The sequence below is a fragment of the Elgaria multicarinata genome, chromosome 3 (genome assembly GCF_023053635.1).
Source record: "Elgaria multicarinata webbii isolate HBS135686 ecotype San Diego chromosome 3, rElgMul1.1.pri, whole genome shotgun sequence".
NCBI classification, from domain to species: domain Eukaryota; kingdom Metazoa; phylum Chordata; class Lepidosauria; order Squamata; family Anguidae; genus Elgaria; species Elgaria multicarinata.
This window is the reverse complement of record NC_086173.1, coordinates 106,590,542-106,611,641: the sequence shown is the minus strand read 5'-3', so window position 1 is coordinate 106,611,641 and position 21,100 is coordinate 106,590,542. Positions and strand designations below refer to the sequence as shown.

The following is a 21,100-nucleotide window of genomic DNA, read 5'->3' as shown; positions in this document are numbered from 1 at the left end:
ACAAGGCATATTTCTAGCAGCATCACTGCATATCCCATACTGGCCCAACAAAAAATGAATCTATGAATTACTTGCATGTAAATCTGTGGGATCAGCAGCTGATCACCCGAGAACTGAAGGTTGGTTGAGCACACTAGCAAAAGGATGTAAGGGGTGAGATAGTCTGGGTGGGAAGCAAAAGCCTCTTGCAATGTTCAATGCACCTTACCTTAAATATTTTTAAGTTATTCTGTGCCTCCTGTAATAGGCTTCTCAAGGCAAAGTGCATTCGCTGTTTATTTCTAAGGGTAAAAACATATTGGAATATTTAAAATTGAGAAATGTGAGAAAATAAACTTTAAAATAGTTTTGCTCTCTCCGATTTGCACTAGGCTGATCTAGTCTCTCCACCCTTTGACTTCTGCTTCTAACTCTATGTTCCTATGGCTTCATACCCTCTTTTGCTTGGAAGCCGTCTTCCACAGATCCACTTCTTCAGCAAACTTTTCTGAAGTCATTCTTAACTATCACCCTTCTTATCCCATATTACTTGCCCCTTTCCACAGCCTGGGTAGACCCACCACATAGCTCTACCATGACCAACAGATGAAAAATTTTCAGGCTAGGAATAGTGTCCTTGGGTTTCATCCAGCATGTATAACACTTGATACTACATAAATCTTCAGTAGTAGCAGTAAATAAAAAGTAGTAATGACTAACAATAACAATAGTAATAGTAATAAAAGCAGAACACAGACGATACATAAAATATAAAACATCAGACTTTCTTACCCTGAGAAGAGATCTAGGGGACAATATTTACTTAGCCGTTTCCACTTTCCTTTTGCTATCTGTTAACACACAACATACATGAATTCAAGGGCAAGTCGGAACTATCCATTCACTACAACAAGAGCACATCTGCAAAGTCCGCATTTTAATAAAAGAAAATACGCCATCTCCCGCGCTCCGTTTGCTTCGACGGTGACATCATGCGCAAAAGCACCCGCATGATTTAGGAACTAGCTTCAGAGATTAGTTCCCTGCACCTAATTCTGAAAGCTCATGGATAAGGAATCCTTTTGAATGTGGTGATGTACAATTAACAACTCTATCTGCAGAAGAGCAAGATGCACTTGTTGAAGTGACCTGTGATGGTTCATTGAAATCATTTCTCAAAGTATATAGACTGGACCAATTCTGGATGAAGGTTTTTCCTGATTATAAGAAGTTAGGTGAAAAAGCTTTGAAACGTCTAGTTCCCTTTTGTTCCACATATCTTTGTGAACAAACATTTTCAACATTTGTTATATGAAGAACAAGCATAGAAATTGGCTCGATGTTGATCCAGATTTGAGATTAAAAGTAGGAAATATTGAACCAGATGTGGAAGGGATTGTTCGGGACAAAAAGAGGCATGGTTTCTCCCATCACATTTAGGTTTAGTAGCTGCTAGACATGTCATAATTTGTTCAATTGTAAACTAGATGTTAGTAAAATTAAATTCGTCTTTATATTCCTAACTAAATCATTGTCATTTTTGCGTGGTAATATCACAAATTTTATGGACTGTTTTTTAGTATACCTAAAATCCTTTGCTTATTAGGGGCTACCCCTTATTTTCTCCAAAAAATTGCTTTACACAGGTAACTACCATAGAGATAACAATTTTTTCAAAAGTAGGGGGTCCACGGCCTGGCATTTGAAAAACAAGGGGTCTGCAGTACTTAGCTAATTGGGAACCACTGGGATAGAGCAAGTGTGCTGACTCCCGCATACCTGCCATTTCCACTTTTACTAAACAACCCATAATCAATTTCCTTGTAAGTTGTTGAGTGTGATGTCCAAACCTGGAGCAATGAGTTGTTTAGGGGCCAAACAACCCAGCAGTTAACCCATGGTTTGTTGCTGCTTAAAAAGCAGTCTTAGTTGTAAAGTGTTGATTAAAAGTGGAGCAGCTGTTGCACTGCAGGCATCGTGCTCACTCTCTCCCACTTGTCTCCAACAGCCCATAGTTTATTTAAACCTATGGCCTGAGTTATATGCGAACTGCCCCAGTCAATTTCTAGGATGTGTTTTTATACTTTCGTCATAAAAGCATTCACAAAAGGACTAAGCAAATATGAATTCTCAAAAAATAAAGTCCTGTTAAGAAGACATGTTTCCCTAAAGGAACAGATAAAAGATCTAAGATATTGCCAGTATCCTTGAAACATTTCCATTAAAGCAAGCAACAGCCACTATTCCCAATAGTTCCTACAGTATTAATTGCTTAATGGATTGCACCTAAGAAGGATTGGTTTTTTATTTATTTATTTATTTATTACATTTATATACTGCCCCATAGCCGAAGCTCTATGGGTGGTTTACAAAGGTTAAAAACAGTGAACATTAAAAACAAATATACAAAAAATTTAAAAGCATAAAAACAGCAATATCATTTAAAACAACTATTCTGGGGTAAGTTAAAAAAAACTCAGCCTATGTTGTTAACTGCCTGGGAGAAGAGAAAGTCTTAACCTGGTGCCGAAAAGGTAACAATGCAGGCGCCAGGCGAGCCTTATTAATTCTACCATAGCATCCTACTAACAAAAGAAACACACAACATCCAGTAAACAAGACATTACCTTTAGATGTTGATGCATGCAATAGCGGCAGACTTTGTGTTTTATCTCTTGGGAAACATGGCTGGAGAAAGGGAGGAACCCACATTTGGGCTGCAGAAATGAAAGAGTAAATATATTTAAAGTATATGCATATTTCAATCTTGTATGGAGAAATGCAAAAAACCACGTATGTAATATGACCTTCAAGGCCACATTGGCCTTTCTGCACCACCTCTTCACTATCACTGAGACACACAAACATCAGGACTATTTCTGTTCATGCTTTGTCATTAGTATAGTTACCCTGTATGATTTCCAATACCCCAAAGATATCTCCCTTAGTATTGCCATTAATCTGAATTAAACTGATGTTTAATAGATCCAAAACATACCGAGTGATTTTTAGAATGACTTCACAGTTCTCAGCTATGTGCAAATTCCAGAATAAACAAAAGAAGTCATTTATAAACATATTTTGAATAATTTAGGAGGAAAACTTTCTGCTTGATCAAAATCACTCGCCATAGCCCTAGCTACTCCTACGTCCTTTTGCACAACATCAGCCATCACGATGGGCATACTACATAGTCTATATTTTTGGTTTTGCTCTCAGTATCTATGACTGAAAAATGTGAGGGCTCAAAGTTCATATAATTTAAAAGCATTGATATAAAACAGAATCTCATCTTTGATCTCTAGTCACCTTTTAAATGTACCTCTAACAGAGACACCACACCCACTATTCATATTTTCTGTAATTTAAGGAGACTCCAGGCTCTCAATTTTCAGGCAATTAAACAGTGAAACAGCAAAGGAAAATAGTTTTATCAGGCAAAAATGTCAGTTATCTTGACCAGAGAAATAAGGGCATATAGAAGATTCTCTTAGTTCTTACATATGGTAAATGGTGGTTGCTAAACACAAGCAAGAACATGCCTTTAAATACGATCCAATAATTTAATTATTATTATTTTAATCATTGTTAATTAGGGTGTTGTATTTTTAATGTTTTTATCAATGTTTTAGCAATTATATATTTTAATTGTATTTTAGTATATATTACAATGTATTTAAATACATAAAATTTTAATTTTACTTCTTAAACACTTTTCAATTTATTCAGCTAGTCAAATCAAAGAAGCTGAACTTCAGTGCCAACAGACATTCTCAATGTTTGCATTTTAAAATGGTAAACCTCCTGACAGACTCACCTTAATCTCTATGCAAAGAATTGGTCGATGTTCAACAAAATGTAGCCTAGTGAGGTTAGGAAGGCACATAGCATAACCACTAAGAGTATCCATATCTTTATCACATCGAGACTCTGTGGATAAAAGGGAAACAACAGTTTGCATTCATGTTTTACACTGCAATGTTATGGGCATTACAAATAAATGAAGCACATTGCCAGTCACCACTCTCAAAAAGTTATGATGAGAGGCTGTGTTACATTATACTGAAGCAGATTTTTTCCAGAAATGGTAGTCTTTCCTCCATCCATATCCATGCTGAAATGTAATGAGCAAGGCAAGCACAACCCTTAATCTACATTATACTACTGTAAAGCCCGTGTCGCCACAGGCACTAGTAATCCGAGAAAGATTTCTTTAAAATGTTTGGCTGGTTCCCTTGAGACCAGAACAACTTTATACTGCTGGACCTGTTCATCCCCAGGCAAAGCAATCCTGCAAGGAGGAAAGCAACTTTAGAGGAGCAACAGTTAATGTGAGAGTCTGATCCTGGACCCAGCAGGCTTCACTCATTTGGTTTAAAGCTACAGTTGGAAGTTACCTCACCCCAACAGCTTTAAACACACCACCACCCTTTCTTTTTAAAAAAAGTAAAGGTATAAGAAGCTACCCCATGTTGTATTAGTGTAACAGTAATGACTATTTATTCCATTTTATGGCACTAGTCTGCAATCTGACTTGAGGCTGAGGGGAATTGTAGGAAGTGTGAGTAGGTGGCTGAGAAGAGTTATGAACATGGGTCTCAGCGCACACTCTTCATTGGGGGGGAAAGGAAATAATCTCAATGTTTCAAATAAACAAGTTTATAATGGGGTATAAATCAGTATTATGGAAGAACTGCCTTGATGAATCATCAGATCAGGCACTGTTTGCATAAAGAAGCGGCTGGGAACAGAAAAAGGGAATTTCTTTTATTTAACATTAATTAACATTTTATTGCTTTAGTGGAGTAGGATCTAGACAAGAAAATTTGTAACCCCAGGCACCTGGCCAGAGGGCGGAATAGCTCAAGGTTCCTGGCATCAGCCCAAGTTCTTATCTCGATTTAAGTCCATAAACCATCATGGCCTGCCAAAAGACCAGCCCAGTGGGAAGGTGTGAAAATTAGATTGTAAGCTTATGCGGCAGGGTCTTGCTATTTACTGTTTTACTCTGTACAGCACCATGTACATTGATGGTGCTATATAAATAAATAATAATAATAAAATGTCATCTTATCCTCCTTGGTAGGAGGAAGGGGGGTGAAGGAGTTGGGAGCTGGTTGGGAATTAGTATAAAACAAGACAGGAGGGTCTCCATCTTTTCCATCTGGTCTGGATGGACGGTTCTCATGTGCTGGCCCAAAGACAAAGGATTCTACTTCAGTGTATAAATCTCAATGATATAAGGCAGGATACAAATGTTTTAATAAATGTTTTGATAATAGGCCAAGCAGAATTTGCTATTTTAGTCTCTGTTGGGTTTCTAATCAGGGAATTGGTTCCTGGGTGTTTCATACATTGTACTCTATTATTCCTTCCCTTCCCTTACCACTAGTATGCAAATAAACTACCTCAATCTTTGATGCTGTTATGACTCAATGAGTCAGTCCTAAATCTAGTGGGCTACTGTTCCATCCAAGTGGCTGGGAATACTGTGGAGGATTCCTTGGTAAAGGGAGGTCTGAAGAGGTAGTAGCAGCAGGAGAGGGTGGCTGGGTGAGCCACGGCATCCTGCCTACCTTTATAGTTTGGGGCGAAGCAAATAAACCGGCAGTGAACTGTAGAACCATAGGAGATTGTTTGGCACAGAGCCAACAAACAGTGTTTTGCTATTAAAACTCAAGCTTTGAACTTTTTTAGAAGTTTCAAAATTTTAATTGGATGGAAATTAGTGCTGTGCTGAAAATTTCAATTCTTCCATTTTCAGAATTTTGCTTGCATGGGGCAAAAACTCTGATGAAAGAGGCTCGAGCATTGAGAATTTCAAGCAACTTTTCCTTGAAGAAGTGGACAGGATTTCCCCTTACCTCTTTAAATGTATATGGTGGTTGAGATCGTCTATTTTGTATTTGTTTTTCTTTAAAAATGCCCCTCCTCCCAGCACTTTCAGCTGTTCAGGACTCTTTTTTGTAGAGGTGACTGGCAAGCTGGAATTATCCCTTTACTCACATTTTACTTAAATCTAAAAATATTTACCTTGAATACAGTAGTCTACAAAATCATCTCTATCAAAGCTTCTCCAGCCTGGCAACACTTTCTAAACTCCCATGATACCATGTGACTGTGCCCTCTCCTATAGGCATTCAGAAAGGGCTACAGAAACTCTGCAAATCAAGAACAGCCTATAGGAGAGGGTGAGGTCGTATGATCTCATGGCAGTTTAAGAAATGCTGCTGGACCTGAAAAGAAAAATAGGAGATTGGCGCTGAACCAACAAACATACTATTTTGCTATTAAAGGTCAAGATTTGAACTTTTTTGAAGTTTCAATTTATTTATTTTTGCACATCTATATTGCGCAAGCTTCAATTTAAATCGGTCTGGTAGATCTCTAGCAATAAGCCTTAAACTACTATATCCTTATATAAGATTGTTCCCCTCTATACAGAAGATTCTTCTATTTTTTCCAATAATTACCCACAATAGAGTATAGGCTGAAAGCACATGGTGCTGTTCCATTATTAAAGCTAAAGTTGTCTTAGCCTGGTCAGTATCTAGATGGAGGACTACCTGGGCCCTTGTGTAATAGGGCTCCTACAAGTGTAATGAAGCCAACCAAAATGAAAACTAGACCAAAAAGGTATAAGAATTCAAGAAGAAAATACCTTTGACACAGCTTCGTAGACTACTGTATTCAAGGTAACTGTTTTTATATTTGAGTAAAAGTTTCATGCAAGCTTGCCAATCACTGCTACATGAAAGAGCAGGAACATTTTACATTTGACCTAGCAATTTCTGTATTTACCCACTTTTTTCAGAGGAGAAACCACCTGCCTCTTAAATTATTATCATTCCACTCTAGTGCAAGGCATCAAAACCTCTAATGTGCTCTACCAATGAACTATGGTGCCTGCCCTACCTCTGAGCATTTAGCTGATGTAAATGAAATCAGTACAACCACATAGATACTTTATCATATAAACAGCACATAAGTGGTTCTGATTTTCACCAGGTACTACATAATTAAAGTAACAGATCAGTCTTTCTTTGCCAATCAAAGCCATCAGGATTATCCTTTTCAGCATGGATCTTGACAGAACAAGTTTGCTTTGTGACTCTCAGGACTGCCTTTAAGTTATTCACAGTGCTTGGAACTCCTGCATGTATACAATTTTGCTTAAAATGCATTCAAATCCCTGTAGGGCAGCAGAAAGATTTCCCTGGCTGATTATTATGTATTATACTGCCCAACAGCCAAGGCTCTCTGTGCAGTTTATAATTAATAACATGCAATGTTCAGAGTAAAAGCATAATCTATTAACAGATAGAGCTTCATACAAGGCAACACAAAGCTAACAGAGTGGAACAGTAACTACAAAGTGCTAATGACTATGACAAGTTGATCTTCCTTTAAACTAATCAGAGAGCCTGGTTGAACACAGGAAACACAAGTCGCTGCACACTCAGCTTAACCTACCTCTGAGGAAATGTTGTGAGGCTGCAAGTGCTACTCAGTTCTTTGGAGGAAGGGAAGGTGGAATGCAAACACAGAAACCACCACTGTGCTCAAATCACATAAAACCTGAATGCTGTTCGCTACAGTTCCTTCCCAAAGCAATGTGTGAAATACCAGAATAAAAGTTCAGTCAAGTGCATGTATAAATGGAACACAAACCTCTTTTTGCACTCAAAGGATTTTATTAAATTTTAATATTCATCCCATGTTTCTCAAAGAAAAAGGATTTGGTTTAGTTCAACTATGTGCAAGCATACCAGCATGTTCACAGCAATCTGTGTTGGAAAGACTGTCATGTATTGGTTCTAAAGTAGTTCTTTGAAAAATCTGAGGTTATAAATTTTCCTTGGACTCTGAATCATGACATGGAGCCCAGTTGCAAATAAATGGGTGGAATGGTCTATGCAGAAAAAGTGGAATTGACAAATTGTTTCAGAAGTACAGGAGTATCTGTACCAAGCTGCAGAAAAGTATCTAGTTAAAAGGTGCAAAACTGAGAACAGAACTTACCTCTGCCAGCAACACTGCACAATACTGTTAGATCCAAGAAGAAAAGTGAACCATTTATCCAACAGAAATTATGTGCACGAATTAGGCTCCCTTAGAACACAGACACTGGAATTCTGCCAAAACTGAGTGACTCAAATATTAAGCAGATTTTTTCCTCTCACAGGAAGGCCTGGGGTTTCCTATTATTTTGTATCCAAATACAAACTGAGCCAGCTTTAGACACCAAACAACAAACCTTTGTACGGCTACTTTCTTTATCCTTAATGAGGGTAAGTTTAGCTTGGGACAAGTTTATTTTGAAAGAGGAATTATATTCTTTATCAGCTTCATCATCTGTTTGCATGGTCCTGGTTTTGCAGAAACACCACTTCAAACTATTAAACCGTAGAGGGGCTTTGGTGCCGAAAAGGATTAGATCTATTCACAATAACGAATACTCTCCTTTAACAAATAAAGTAATAGTGAAAGATTTAATGGCAAGTTAAACAGGTGATCACACCTTGTACCAATGGAAGGGGAGGCAATACATTCAAGAACTTGGTCAGATGATTAAAAGAGAAGTAACAAACACTTAGCTTAAAAATCCTCTATAGGCAGAGGAAGGTGAAGGTAGTGCCTATCTTTATTAATACATTCTTTAATCGTAAGCACAAAGATAGTACTTAATTTTAGGAACAAAAATGGTTTTCAGAATATCAATTACACCGTACCAAAAATTATTGAGTCTAGAACACAAGGTGGGAATCAGGCAGGCAGAACCCACATGAAACTCATTTTCATACACATGCTAGATGCATCAAGAAATGTTCAAATGAAAGCCCAGAGGAGACATTTTCCAAACATAATTGTGGGGGAAACTAGCTAGCTAGGGCATCTCCTTCCAAAAGGAACCTTGGTTAAAACAGAGCTCCATTTTGGAGGCAGCATGTGGTACTTTTGCTCCCCCTTGCTGGAAGGAGACATGCAGCCACCACTGCAGACTTAAGAATGTAAGAGCTCCCTTCTGAAGGAAATGCACAAATCTTTCTCTCGCCATTTGAGGTGGAGAGAGGAGCAATTCCTTCAGAATTGCATAAACGCAGATTTGACTGTTTTTCCTTTCAGCAATGAGGAAAGTAAAAGCCCTCTCACCCAGCCTCCAGAATTAGGCTGCCATAGGACTATTTTGCCTGGCCACTTGGAAGCAGTTCTTACTTCTCTTAAAAATCCATGCGAGTTATTATTTTCAATAGTGTGTGAAAGTACGTGACAGATTTTTTTAAGCAGGTTTCAGAAAAGAACATTCACTATTTTATCCAAGTAGTCATATCTTTATTTTAATTCCTTACCTGGCCTCTCTGACTGGATCTTTAAACAAAGCTGTTTTACAAAATCCAAAGGTAGCTGTACAACTTCCTAAAAAAAACAAACCACACATGTATTTTTACGCAAGAAACTGGTATATACAGACGTAGAAAGGTTGCACTGCTTTGAACAGAGTCAAAGAGCCCTGATTTAAAATACAGGCACCTTGAGGATCTGAACTCAGTTAAGGCAGCTTCCTGTGTTCTTGTTTCTGCAACTAAAGTCACATGTCCAAAGATACTGGGCTGGTTCATGTAACACACTGGGCTCACTGTGGGTTATTTAACCCCCAATGATCCATAGTGTGCGCTGAACACATGCGGCCGGCATTATGAATATGCAACCTTTAATGGGGATGCGACATGTCACCTGAATCTAACCACACGTGATATTCAAGGTTAAACAACCCTCACATAACCTTACTAGAAAACAAGGGTTATGCGAGTGTTGTTTAACCCCCAAATAACCCATAGTGGCTGGGTTTGGATGACATGATGCAACCCCATCAGCAGTTGCATATTCAGAATGGCAGATGTGTGTGCCTGGAATATGCCATGGCTCATCTTGGATTTAATAACGCACATTGAGCCCGGCATGTCATGCGAACTGGATCATAGGCTGGATAGGATTGTTGTTCAGTGTGTACGAGGTGGTGGAGCAGGGTCAAGCAAGTCAGAGTACTTATCAGAATGCAATATTTCAGTGAAAGGACACAATTAGGAGGTTGGGGAAGCCCCTGTGTTCCACTCCCTTTTCTTAAACAGGTTAAATTGATAACATTTTCCACTGAACTCAAATCTGCCATTTTAAGCCGATATGAACTTCTTGCAGAATTTTGGATACAATTAACTCAATACAACATTTTATAACATAAAGAAGAGTAAGTTCTCAGATAGGCTCTCTCTTATGCTCATTGTGCAAAAGCCAAACCAACCAGTTTGACTACAGAAGTTTAAATCAACTGATATGCAGGTGTTGCAATGTGCATCATACAGCATTCCAGTTTTATAATTTTATAGCTTTAAAAATAATAATTTAAAATTAAGATGTTATAGCTTTAAAAAAAATTTAAACAGTTTTCAAAATGTGAAACATTTCAATATAAGACACCAGTTTTAGTCACAAATAAGAGTATGCTACAATAGCACTTATAAGCTGAGCCAGAACCAATCAGGAACAGGATAACCCTCAATGAGGGAACAGGGATTAACAATCAATATTTGCATTCAATATCCAATCAAGCTGCATTAATAAACATCATGGCTTGTTTAGTCAGGTTGCTTACCTGCAACTGAAGTTCTTCAAGTGGTCATCTATGCATTTACACATATGGGCTCTGCGCCTTTGCAGAATACGGTACATGGATTCTACTTTCTTTGATGTCGGGGCCGTAGCCGGTAGCACCTTCCACAACTGTTTCACCGTTTGTAACATCATGGGCAAGAAGGCATCGCTACTGGTGTATTAGTCTCTGTGTGCAAAACATCAAAGACTGTGTCCTTTAGTCTCTCAGCTGGCTGCTGCATCTCCAATCCTAATGATTGAGCCATGTTCTGAGAAATGACCCATGTCCTCTGACAGGGAGGAAGGGTCCTGCGTACCCACTGCTCCTTCTAGAGACAGAGTCAATGGGGCCACTGGAGAGACTGAGAGCGAATCAAACTTAGTTTGTCCATGCTTTTTTTTTTAGATTTTCTTAGCCACGGATAATGTCAAGGAGCAGCCAGGCGTAGATGATAAGTCAGACAGGCCAGTCTCCATAGGAATTATTGTTCTAACTGGTGATTCACCAATACAAATCTCCTGGACATCGGACGGCAATTTCACCAGTGTTGATGGATGTCTTTTTGTCAAAGTGGAAGAACAATCCATCATACCTCGACACTGTTCCAGAACTTTTCGTGGAGTGTCAGCTGCTTTTAATGCCTTCTCCCAGAGTACAGCACACAGTCTATCCACTCTATTTTTACGGCTCTGCTTAGTGAAGGACATACAGTGATGACACATCTCACCAATATGTCCTTTACCAAGACAGACCATGCAAAGTAAGTGCCCGTCTGTGGGAGGAAGCTTGCTCCCACACCTCACGCACTTCCTAAATGGTGCCTTAACGGCCCTACGCCCTTAAGCAACCTGCGACCAGCGATCGCAAAATAAACCGAACAGAAAGGAAAACGCAAAGGAAAAGAATGATAAAAATGAGAAGATAGAATAATATTTTCCTCAGAAAAGTTTGTCGAATGGCAGAAGTCCCTTTGTGCATTAATAAAAATGAAGATTTTAGCAAGGATAAATTTTGTGTTCAGGATGCTACCAATAAAAATTTCAGAACTAGAGTTAAAAAGTTGGCAAAGGATTATAAATAATTTTTGTAATGGTGATAAGAAAGCGAGGGTAAATAAAAGTAAATGGTATTTGAGTCAAAAAAAGGGAGGATTGGGTCTCCCGAATATTATATTATATTATGCAGCCAATAGATTAAGATATATAATGGAGGCAATTTTAGGATTAGGGAACCTAGATTGGATGGAAGAAAAAAACATGAGTAATATAGAGACTAAATTAGAAAATGTTTTTTTTATGGAAGGGAAAAAAAATGGGTGGAAGGTATAAATAATCCACTTTTGAGGACTCACTGGGAAATTTGGAGTAAATATAAAGGGGCGCTGCTTCCGAGCAGCTCTCCCTTGTCACCGGTAATATTGTTGAAGAATTTCCCGGAGGAATTAAAAAGTAGATTAAGTAAAGTTTTAATAGAGAAAAACAAAATGAAATTAAGAGATTGGTTAAGAGGAATGGGTACAAGAGAGGATATAGAAGAAGTCTTGAAGGATAAAAAGTTAACTTGGTTAAATTATACGCAATTAGAACAATGGACTAAAAAGTGGGTAAGAGATAATGGAGAGTGTAGAGAATTAACAAGGTTTGAAGAATTAATAGATAAAAAAGATAAGGAAAGGGGGAAAAGAACAGTGTTAAAAGGGTTGATGAGCGAAATATACAGAATATTGGTGGAGAAAGGGACAGTGGATAACTCGGGTAAAATGGTTTGGGAGACAGATTTGAAGGTACAAATAGGACAACAGGGTTGGGAGGGATTATGGAGGCAAAGAGCGTTGAGAAATATGTCAGTAAGAATAAAAGAGAATTATTGTAAAATTGTATGGAGGTGGTACCTAACTCCGGTTAGAATGAATAAGATAAACAATCAGCAATCAGCAAATTGTTGGAGAGGTTGTGGGGCTAAAGGAACGTATATGCATATGTGGTGGGAATGTAACTATGTTCAGAATTTGTGGAAGATGGTGTTTTTGGAGATTGAAGAAATTGTTGAAATGAAGATAGAAAGAACACCAAAAGTTGCATTGCTGTCGCTATTTGAAGAAGATTTTAAATGTAAAAAAGAAATTAAGGAACTGATAACAAATTTGTTGATTGCAGCAAGATTAATTATAGCTAGGAACTGGAAGATACAAGGGGAATATTCTATTGAAGAATGGTATAAAGAAGTGTGGGATATAGCTATTAACGATAAATTAACAAGTAATATTAAATGGAGAAGAGGTATAGCTAAATCAAATGATTTTGAAGGAATTTGGAAACAGTTCCTAATATTTGTATTTTCTAAGGGGAGTGGGAATCCACCAGCAGAAGAAAGTATGAGATTCTGGAATCAGGAATGAGATCCCGTGGTGGGGGGTGCACTGTAGATGTATTGATTATGTTATTAAGATTATGTTATTAAGATAAGATATTGTATTCAACTGAAAATTATGTAGTATGTTGTGTGTTTTTCTTATGTGATGTATGTGTATGTTTAAGTATTGTAGAAAATAAAAAAAAATTAAAAAAAAAATTCAAAAAAAAAAAAAAAAGAAGTCCCTTTGTGCGAGTACTGCCAAAATGGTGGTCAATGACTGATGGTTGGGCAGGAATCAGTAGCACCAGTAGTTGGGCAAGAACCATGTGCAGTAGCAGTTGGGGAGGGGTTTCCACCCAAAAAGTTTTCTTCAGCTGTTGAAGTACTCAATACGAGGCTCCGCGCAGGCACAGAGCCCATATGTCTGATGCATAGAGACCACAATGAACATCACATCCTTTACATTGATATCAGGTTTTAGTTTACCAATAAATATTGCCTCTTTAATCTTTTTCCTTCAGAGGCTCTGTTTCATTGCTAGCACAGAAAAAATATATAAAGTGGATGAGTTAGAGAAGTTTACAAAAATGCAATGTTTAAAAAAGAAAAAAAGAATAGTTACCCCATGATGAACATACTTCTCCCCAAAAAAATGTTTCATTATGTGTTTGCCAAAGTCCACTATGTTCTGAAGATGATGACATATTTCTTCTGGAGTCTGAAAAAGAAATCATTAATTATTGGCAAAACAAAAAGGTTATGCCACAATAACAGAGAACAGCTAAAACTTTTGCAAAATACGGTTACTTTAAATTTGAAAGTCAACAAATTCTACTATAAATTCCATGAGCAAACAGGGAGGCCAAGTGCTTAAACTACCATCCACATCTTCGTTAAAATGTCAACCCCATCATTGGTTTTCTTTAAATCCTGCCAGGCAAGTCACATCTTCATGGTCAACATATTCAAAATACAAGAAAGAGGTTTAGATCTATCTATTAGCTGCTGACCAGTACAAGGAGGGCATTTTTCAGCAGATTTGACATGCGACTTGCAATCTATACAAATTCCACATGTGTAGCAATGTACTGACATGAAGAAATGGAACAAAGGTATTACTGAAAGGTAATATAAACAAAAGTAAAGGGGTCAAGGAGGACAGAAGATATATAATTAGGTAAAAGTTTGATACTTTTTGTGAACCGCCCAGAGAGCTCCGGCTATTGGGCGGTATAGAAATGTAATAAATAAATAAATAAATAATACTCATGGCTAGACTGATAGGGACTGGCAAGTCGGTACAGGGATCTAGCTCTTGGCCCAACAGATGCCAACCTATATATAATGAGGTGGATCATCCATTCTACTGATATACATCATATTTTTACGCTCTTTAACTTTTTGACTCATGCAACTTGCTTATTTTCAAATTAGGGATATATTTATTTTCTCTAGGTGAACAAGGATGTTTCCTTTTCATCTTAAACAAATAATTGCTCTGCCCGGTAACTATCAGGCCTTGCTTCTGGAAAATATCTTAGTTTTCTGTAATCTGACAAAGAGACACATATAAGAAGAAACATGGGTTGCAAAGTGCAAAAATCTATGTTTCTGGTATGGTAGTCAGAGAAAGCCAAGGGAATTATACAATATGAAGAAAGCACAGAAAAGAAGAAGAAGAACCCCAGCAAACATTAGAAGGGTGTTTACCCACTGTGTATAAATGCATTGTTTAGTTATAAAACACGTTTCACTGGTTAAACGAGCAGTAGATGCATCAACGTTTAGAGAATATTTGAAATATCAATGAGTATCTTGATTTAAAGCAATCATTTAAACCCCCTTTTCAGCAGGCATTGAAAATGTCCCTGTTTTGAAAGGAATTTTATGAATAATTCGTTTGTTGGCTTTTATGTTTGTCCTGGTCTATTTTAAGTGCTTTGATATCATTTTAGTTATTTTTTATTACTGTTCTACCATTTCTTTGTAAACTGCTTTGGAATTTATGGTATCTTTAAAAGGCGAGATATAAATAACTAAAATCTGTACTAGCACAGTTTTTAAATTTCCAAAAATGAGATTCAGCCTACAAAAAGTCATCAGCAATTTTGCTTGGCATATAAGCTTCAATGCAGTAAAGATTTCTATCTGACCAGACACAGAAACAGCCTGCAATTCCTGAACACTCCCTTTAAAGTATATTGTTATAATAGACTGTAAATTGGCTTTGAATTTTGCCAAATCTTTACTGCATTTTATTGCTCAGTTTTTCCACAGTCCTATATTAGCCTTCTGGTTAATCTTTTCGGTGCCACTTCTAATTTTAATATGTTTTCAACTCTTGCTAATACCTGTTCTAATACTAATCCATGTCCTAAATTTCTCAAAAGAAACTGGGCTTGTTCACATGGTACTACGGAAAACATAGTGTGTGTAAATGTTTAACTTCTGGTTACCAGTCACCATTTGTAGACTGCTCTGTATAAAACTCAGTGAATAGAGTAATGTGCACAGTAACTGTTACTCCCATAAGCAAAACACACGCCAACTCAGTCTTCGTAAGCCATTCGCAAATCTATGGAAACAGTAATGTGTGTGTACATACATGTGTCCTGTTCTACAAACCAAATAGTTAAACTGCTAAAACAAAATGGTTCTTTAGCCGTGTATTTTGGATACATGCATTTTCAGTATCCAACATTGTACGCATGTCCCACCAGGAAGAACTATTTCTGCTTTCATTTTTAACGACCTTTGTGTCCCAACACCATGCACTCTGAATTCTTTAGACATCAGGTGAAGTCACATTTACAAGAGTTATTGTTTCATGTTATATTTCTAAAATTTGATCTCCAGCCCTTCTTTAGAACTTCCAGGACAGCTTACAATAATAGCAAATGTATGTGGTGGGGGAAGAGTCAAGTAGCAATTAACAACTAAAAAAGGCTTATTTGGGGGGCTGATCAGATGTCCATTCCTGAAAACGGTATGAGAAGAAAATCAGTCTCATGTTTTTGTGCACCCTTGACTACTTCTAAGGGGACAACATCTGGTGTGGTACAATAGCATGTTTATCTGTACCTAGAATCAACTGTCTGTCCACTCCTTTCCATCTGGAAAGAGATAGTTTGAGAAATTGTGGGCATAGATAAGCCTGGTAATATACCAGACCAGATGCCATAAACAAACACAGGTTCTATCAAGAAAACAGTAGAACAAACACAAAGCTTGCATGAAACCCTCCCACATACTTTACTCAGAAATGAATGCCTGATCAGGTCCAGTGACTGGAAAAACAAAGGCACTTCATCCCAGTAGTTGATATTGTCTACTGCCTCTTTAAGAAATGCAGCTTAGTACCCTCAGCAGAAACAAGGACTTGTGTCTCCATCTGGCGTAGATGAAGAGGCCAAAGCAAGCAATCTTGTCATTAGCATCTGGTCAGGAACTTAGGACAAAAATTCAGCAATAGGATTGCTCAGCTTCTGGGATCCAAGGTGAAAACCAGAACTCTGACCTCGGAGCCCAAAAACTACACTACTCCCCCCTTCCCCATCATAACTGCCAGAGTTCTCACTGCACCAGCTACATCTCCATGCTCAGAAACTTTTCTTTCCACCCCAACAGGATAGTCAGCAGTCTCTTCATTATCACTGCTGGATGAGAATGTGCCCTTAATTCTCACTGCTGGGTGCAGCACTACAGGAAGCTGCCATGATTGGATTTAGCCCTTAGATTGGACAGAGGAATTTGCCTTATTGTCACTATTGCCACTCTAGCCAGCACTGTCTATCCCCCTTTTGTCTATGACGATATTCACCCTGGCCAGAGTATTTGTCTCTTTCATTTGGCTTAATCTTAAAACACTATAAGAACCCTGGACTTCCAGTCCTCAGTGTTTTTGGTGATCTCTGCTGGCCCCACTGGCTCTCAGAACCTCACTTCACTGATGAAATACCAAGATCCAGGCACCATATGTTTCTAGTTCATGGCAAACTTGGATGCATTCTCAGTTTCCCAAAAGTTTGGCACCCCACTCTCTTCGTGCATGACAAGCCCAGTGTCCTGGCTGCTCCCTTCCTGAAATTAAGCCATGGAACCAAGGGTTCTGCCATAGCGTCTCATCAATACTTTTCCCCTAAAACACCTGGTTCTGGCTGCCTAAGTCCTCACTTTTGCTGAAACAGTGACATGGTCCTGGCATTTTCCAAGGCTGCCCTTTAACAGTAGCCGCAGAACTTCTCCACTACCCAGCTCCATCTTCAGGAACAAACCTACAAGATACCTGGACAGGAATCTTTCAGTTCTGTCCTATCTTCTGGAAGTCCTTCCCCTTCAAAGTGTAGCCTCCAAGCCTATACCCAGCTTTCCTACTCCTTTGCACTTGTGTGAGAGTTCATAGGAAGCCCAACCACTTCAGTGCAGCCTTGTCCTGATCGGCTAGCAGGAAAAATTGCAGCCAGGCTTCCTCTCTCTAGTCCTCCTTGTGTCCTCTTCAGCCCTGTGCCCATTACAGTCAGCCAACTCCTCTAGAGGAGTTGGCTGACAAACAAATGGTCAGGAATAAATGCCTTTGTTGCACCTGTGGGTCAACACCCATTTTGTGGAGGAAAAAAGTGAGAAGCTAGATGCTGTGAGAGTGGTGAATCGAAGTAACCCAAGCCAGACCTCTCCCTTTTGCCACAGTGACTTAGAGCAAGGACTAGTGACTCAGCCGCTGCTAGAGACAAATTGTCACAAGCCTCTTTTCTCTCCCTGACCCCGCCATCCTCTTCCTGTGCTCTTTCCTTCTCTTTCTCTCTCAAAAGCCCTTCGAGTCCTGATTTGCCTATACCCAACTCCCACAGATACAAATGGAAATGAATCCCCAAACAGAGGTTACACATATGGAATTTGAAAGATAAGAGGTAATTTAAAGTCCAGCTAAACGACCAAAACTCACCACCAGTAATAAGCTTGGGCCGTGGGAGAAAGGTAAGGCAATTCTTAAATTGTTCCTCTATCCCAAAACCTCTTTAAATGCTATTTACTGTGTTATCTGTACAGCAACATGTACATTGATGGTGCTATATAAATAAATAATAATAATAATAAATGTTATGTTTTGTAGTAACTATAGTGAGGTTCTGAGGAAGCTGCAGCGAAACAGGTGTAAAATCTGGGGTCCTGTAAATTTTTCTCTCATTCAGCAATTTATTGCCAATTCATGAACTTGTTTTCTGTAACTATTACTCTGATATGTATATATCTATACTGACGTATATGTTATATAGCTTATTGCATAGTTCAATCTTGCTATAATTTCTTTTATATTGAATTCGTCCTTTTACCCCACTGTCTTGACTGTTAATCAGATAATCCTTGTGTGAACCATTCTCAGTGGGTTCGCATGAGACAACAACTCCCAATTTGTTGAGCCACTTCAGGATTTGAGGTCAGCACAAAAACACGATCCTCCCCTCACTTCACAACAATTGGTTGCAATATTGCTGAAAAATTAAACAGCAAATAACATATATTGTGCATAACAAAACATTAGAGTTTTATGCTCCAATCTATGTAGTAACTTAGCCTGGACATCCTGCACCATTATTCTACACACGTCTTTTCTTTTGTGCATAGGTGCACCTGGACTGAAAGAGCAAACAAACATGACTTTGTACATTACTTAAAAGAAACTGAAGTAGGAAATGGCCTGCATAAACAAAGCAATAATAAACAAAGCATTCAAACTGAAGCAATGTTTTAACTGCAGCCCATTTTCTACTGATTACAGATTGTCTTAGAAATACCAGCATGCAAGAAAAACAGTAGATGTACATCAGTAATAATATTCTAAGTGCTTTGCACATATTATATCGCTGATCATTACAAACGTGTAAGGCAGGCCAGTATTACCTCCACATTGCCAGACTTCTATGCTAGTTCACAAGCATAACAAACAGGCAACCAATAATTACTTCTAAATAATTCAGTTAAGTATTTAAGGAAGAGAAGTCCTCTCTGAACGTCAGACTATGGCTCTGCCCAAATAAACCTGACATTCATTCAATGAGTACTAGGAAATACATGTGGTACAGAATCTTACCTCGCTCACACTCAAAATGTCCCAAATACAGGTGTTGTTTTTTTATTACCATCCTTTGCTATACACTAGTACTATGTAGACATCAGGTAATGCCACTTAATAATCACATTTACTAAATAAGGGAACCTTTTTCTCATATATTATAGAATTTATTAACATAATAATCTTGATAAAAAAGCCAAGGGTTCCAGGAAAATTCAATGGCCCATATTAGTGCTATTACTAGACATTTAACAAATTAGTACCATCTACCGACAATACTCAATACTTGACAGAAGAAGAGTTTGCAAATCAAAAATCATTCTTACAACTGTTTAAGAAACCATTGTTACTATTTACATCTGCTGTGACAGGCTTAGAGTGTGTATCATGTTGAAGTACCATCATGGGAGGAGCCATCACATGATCTGTAACATGTAAGCATATCATCACATGTATTCTATTGATCATGTGTGGTGATTGTATAGGCACTGTATCTTTAAGAGAGCTGGGATTATATCCAGGTGAAGAGGAAATTGGGAATAGTAACTAGGAGGCTTAGTCAGGCATAATGCTAGTGCTGCTAGCCTTGCAATGGGGATTCTTAAATAAAGGATTTATATTTTCTTACTTTGTCTCTCTCTCTCTGGATACAACATCATGCTATCACATTTTCTGCAAAACACGAACTTATAAAAGGCTTGCTTCCACAGGTGGAATTTCTTTATTAAATCTTAAAGGCATACTATAATAATTTTAATCTGCTAGTTTTTAATAAGCCTTCCCTAAAGTTGCCACCACATTTCTTATTCCTAGGACAGTAAGCCTTGACTAGTTAGTACTATCAACCAACTAAGATATAATCACAAATTGAAATGCTTCCCCGAATTACTCTGTAGGGACAAAAATAAGAGAAAACTTCGTACTCTTAAAGAACCTGCTGCCAGACAAGCGACATGTAAGAGCAAGCTTCCTCTTTCCATGAGCCAAATCTAAACAAACCTACAGCACAAACCTATGCAGCCCTACTCAGAAGTCACATGAAGTTCAATTAATCTTATTCCCAGGTAAGCATGTATAGAAGGAATGGGAAACCTCCAGCCAGTGGTATTGATAAGGCTATGGAGTTTACCCACCCAGCACAGCAGCTTCTTCCCCTGGCCCCATACCCCTACCCCACAAGGAAAAGCTCTTATCTCAAATCAGCAGCTGATCAGAGATAAGAGTTTTCCCTGTGGGGCAGAGGGGGTAGGCCAAGAAAGTAAGTTGCTGAGAATTCAGTACTGCTTCCTTCTGACCCTTGTCCTGCTTACTTCTGAGTAGACATACACTGGTTGCTTAATTGTGAGTAGACACAATGCTAATGTTTCCTTTTGAGTAGAAATGCTATTAAAAAGTGCTGCTGAGCGATTTCAACTCCTGCTTCCTTCTGAGCCTTTACATGCAGAGACTTGCCCTACTTACTAAAATACTCACATTGATTTTATGTTGTTTTTCATGTTGGAAGCCTCCTTCAGCTTATAGAAAGCCAAATAAAAATTAATGCAAACTAATTAGGCTTATTTCTCTTTCCTTGGTGGGAGGTGTGAAATAAACAGGATCCCTCTTTACACAAAAGAGAAAAAGGAAAGAAGTCATACTGTCTCACCTTATTTCGGTTTGGAGGAAACTTCAAGAAACGTAGTACCACACAACGCTGAAATTGAAAAAAAAATGCAATGAATAGAACAGTTTTGTTATTTCAGCAACTTAAGTTGTATCAACTATCGCAGTAAAATAACGTGTTGGAAATAAACCACCTTTCTGTTTGGGAGGAAAAAATATTTCCTGGTTATTCTGTGTGTTCTCTATTCAAGCTGCCAATTAGGATTAAGTCTACTTAACTCAGCATCCCACCTGCTTTCAGTAATGAAAAACAGGGTGGACTTCATAAATCTAGAATCAAGTCAGAAAGATGAGACACCACCTGCAAGTATTTATCATACAGACCAAAACAAGCAATACCTAAATCACTACAGCTTTAAAAACAAAGTTTTATAACTTTGCTC

At 38.2% G+C, this 21,100-nt stretch overlaps 1 protein-coding gene across 1 annotated transcript in view; it reads right to left on the bottom strand.

Annotated features, from left to right (window-relative positions):
- The window catches only part of IPPK (inositol-pentakisphosphate 2-kinase), a 39,995-nt gene that overhangs the window by 11,722 nt on the left and 7,173 nt on the right, over positions 1-21,100 (bottom strand). Inside the window, exons 2-8 of the mRNA XM_063121189.1 lie at positions 20,701-20,748; positions 13,608-13,703; positions 9,330-9,396; positions 3,797-3,909; positions 2,607-2,696; positions 772-830; positions 209-281 (exon numbers count right to left, since the gene is read on the bottom strand). Coding sequence (XP_062977259.1) covers positions 209-281; positions 772-830; positions 2,607-2,696; positions 3,797-3,909; positions 9,330-9,396; positions 13,608-13,703; positions 20,701-20,748 — 546 coding nt within the window. The remainder of the gene's footprint in view (positions 1-208; positions 282-771; positions 831-2,606; positions 2,697-3,796; positions 3,910-9,329; positions 9,397-13,607; positions 13,704-20,700; positions 20,749-21,100) is intronic.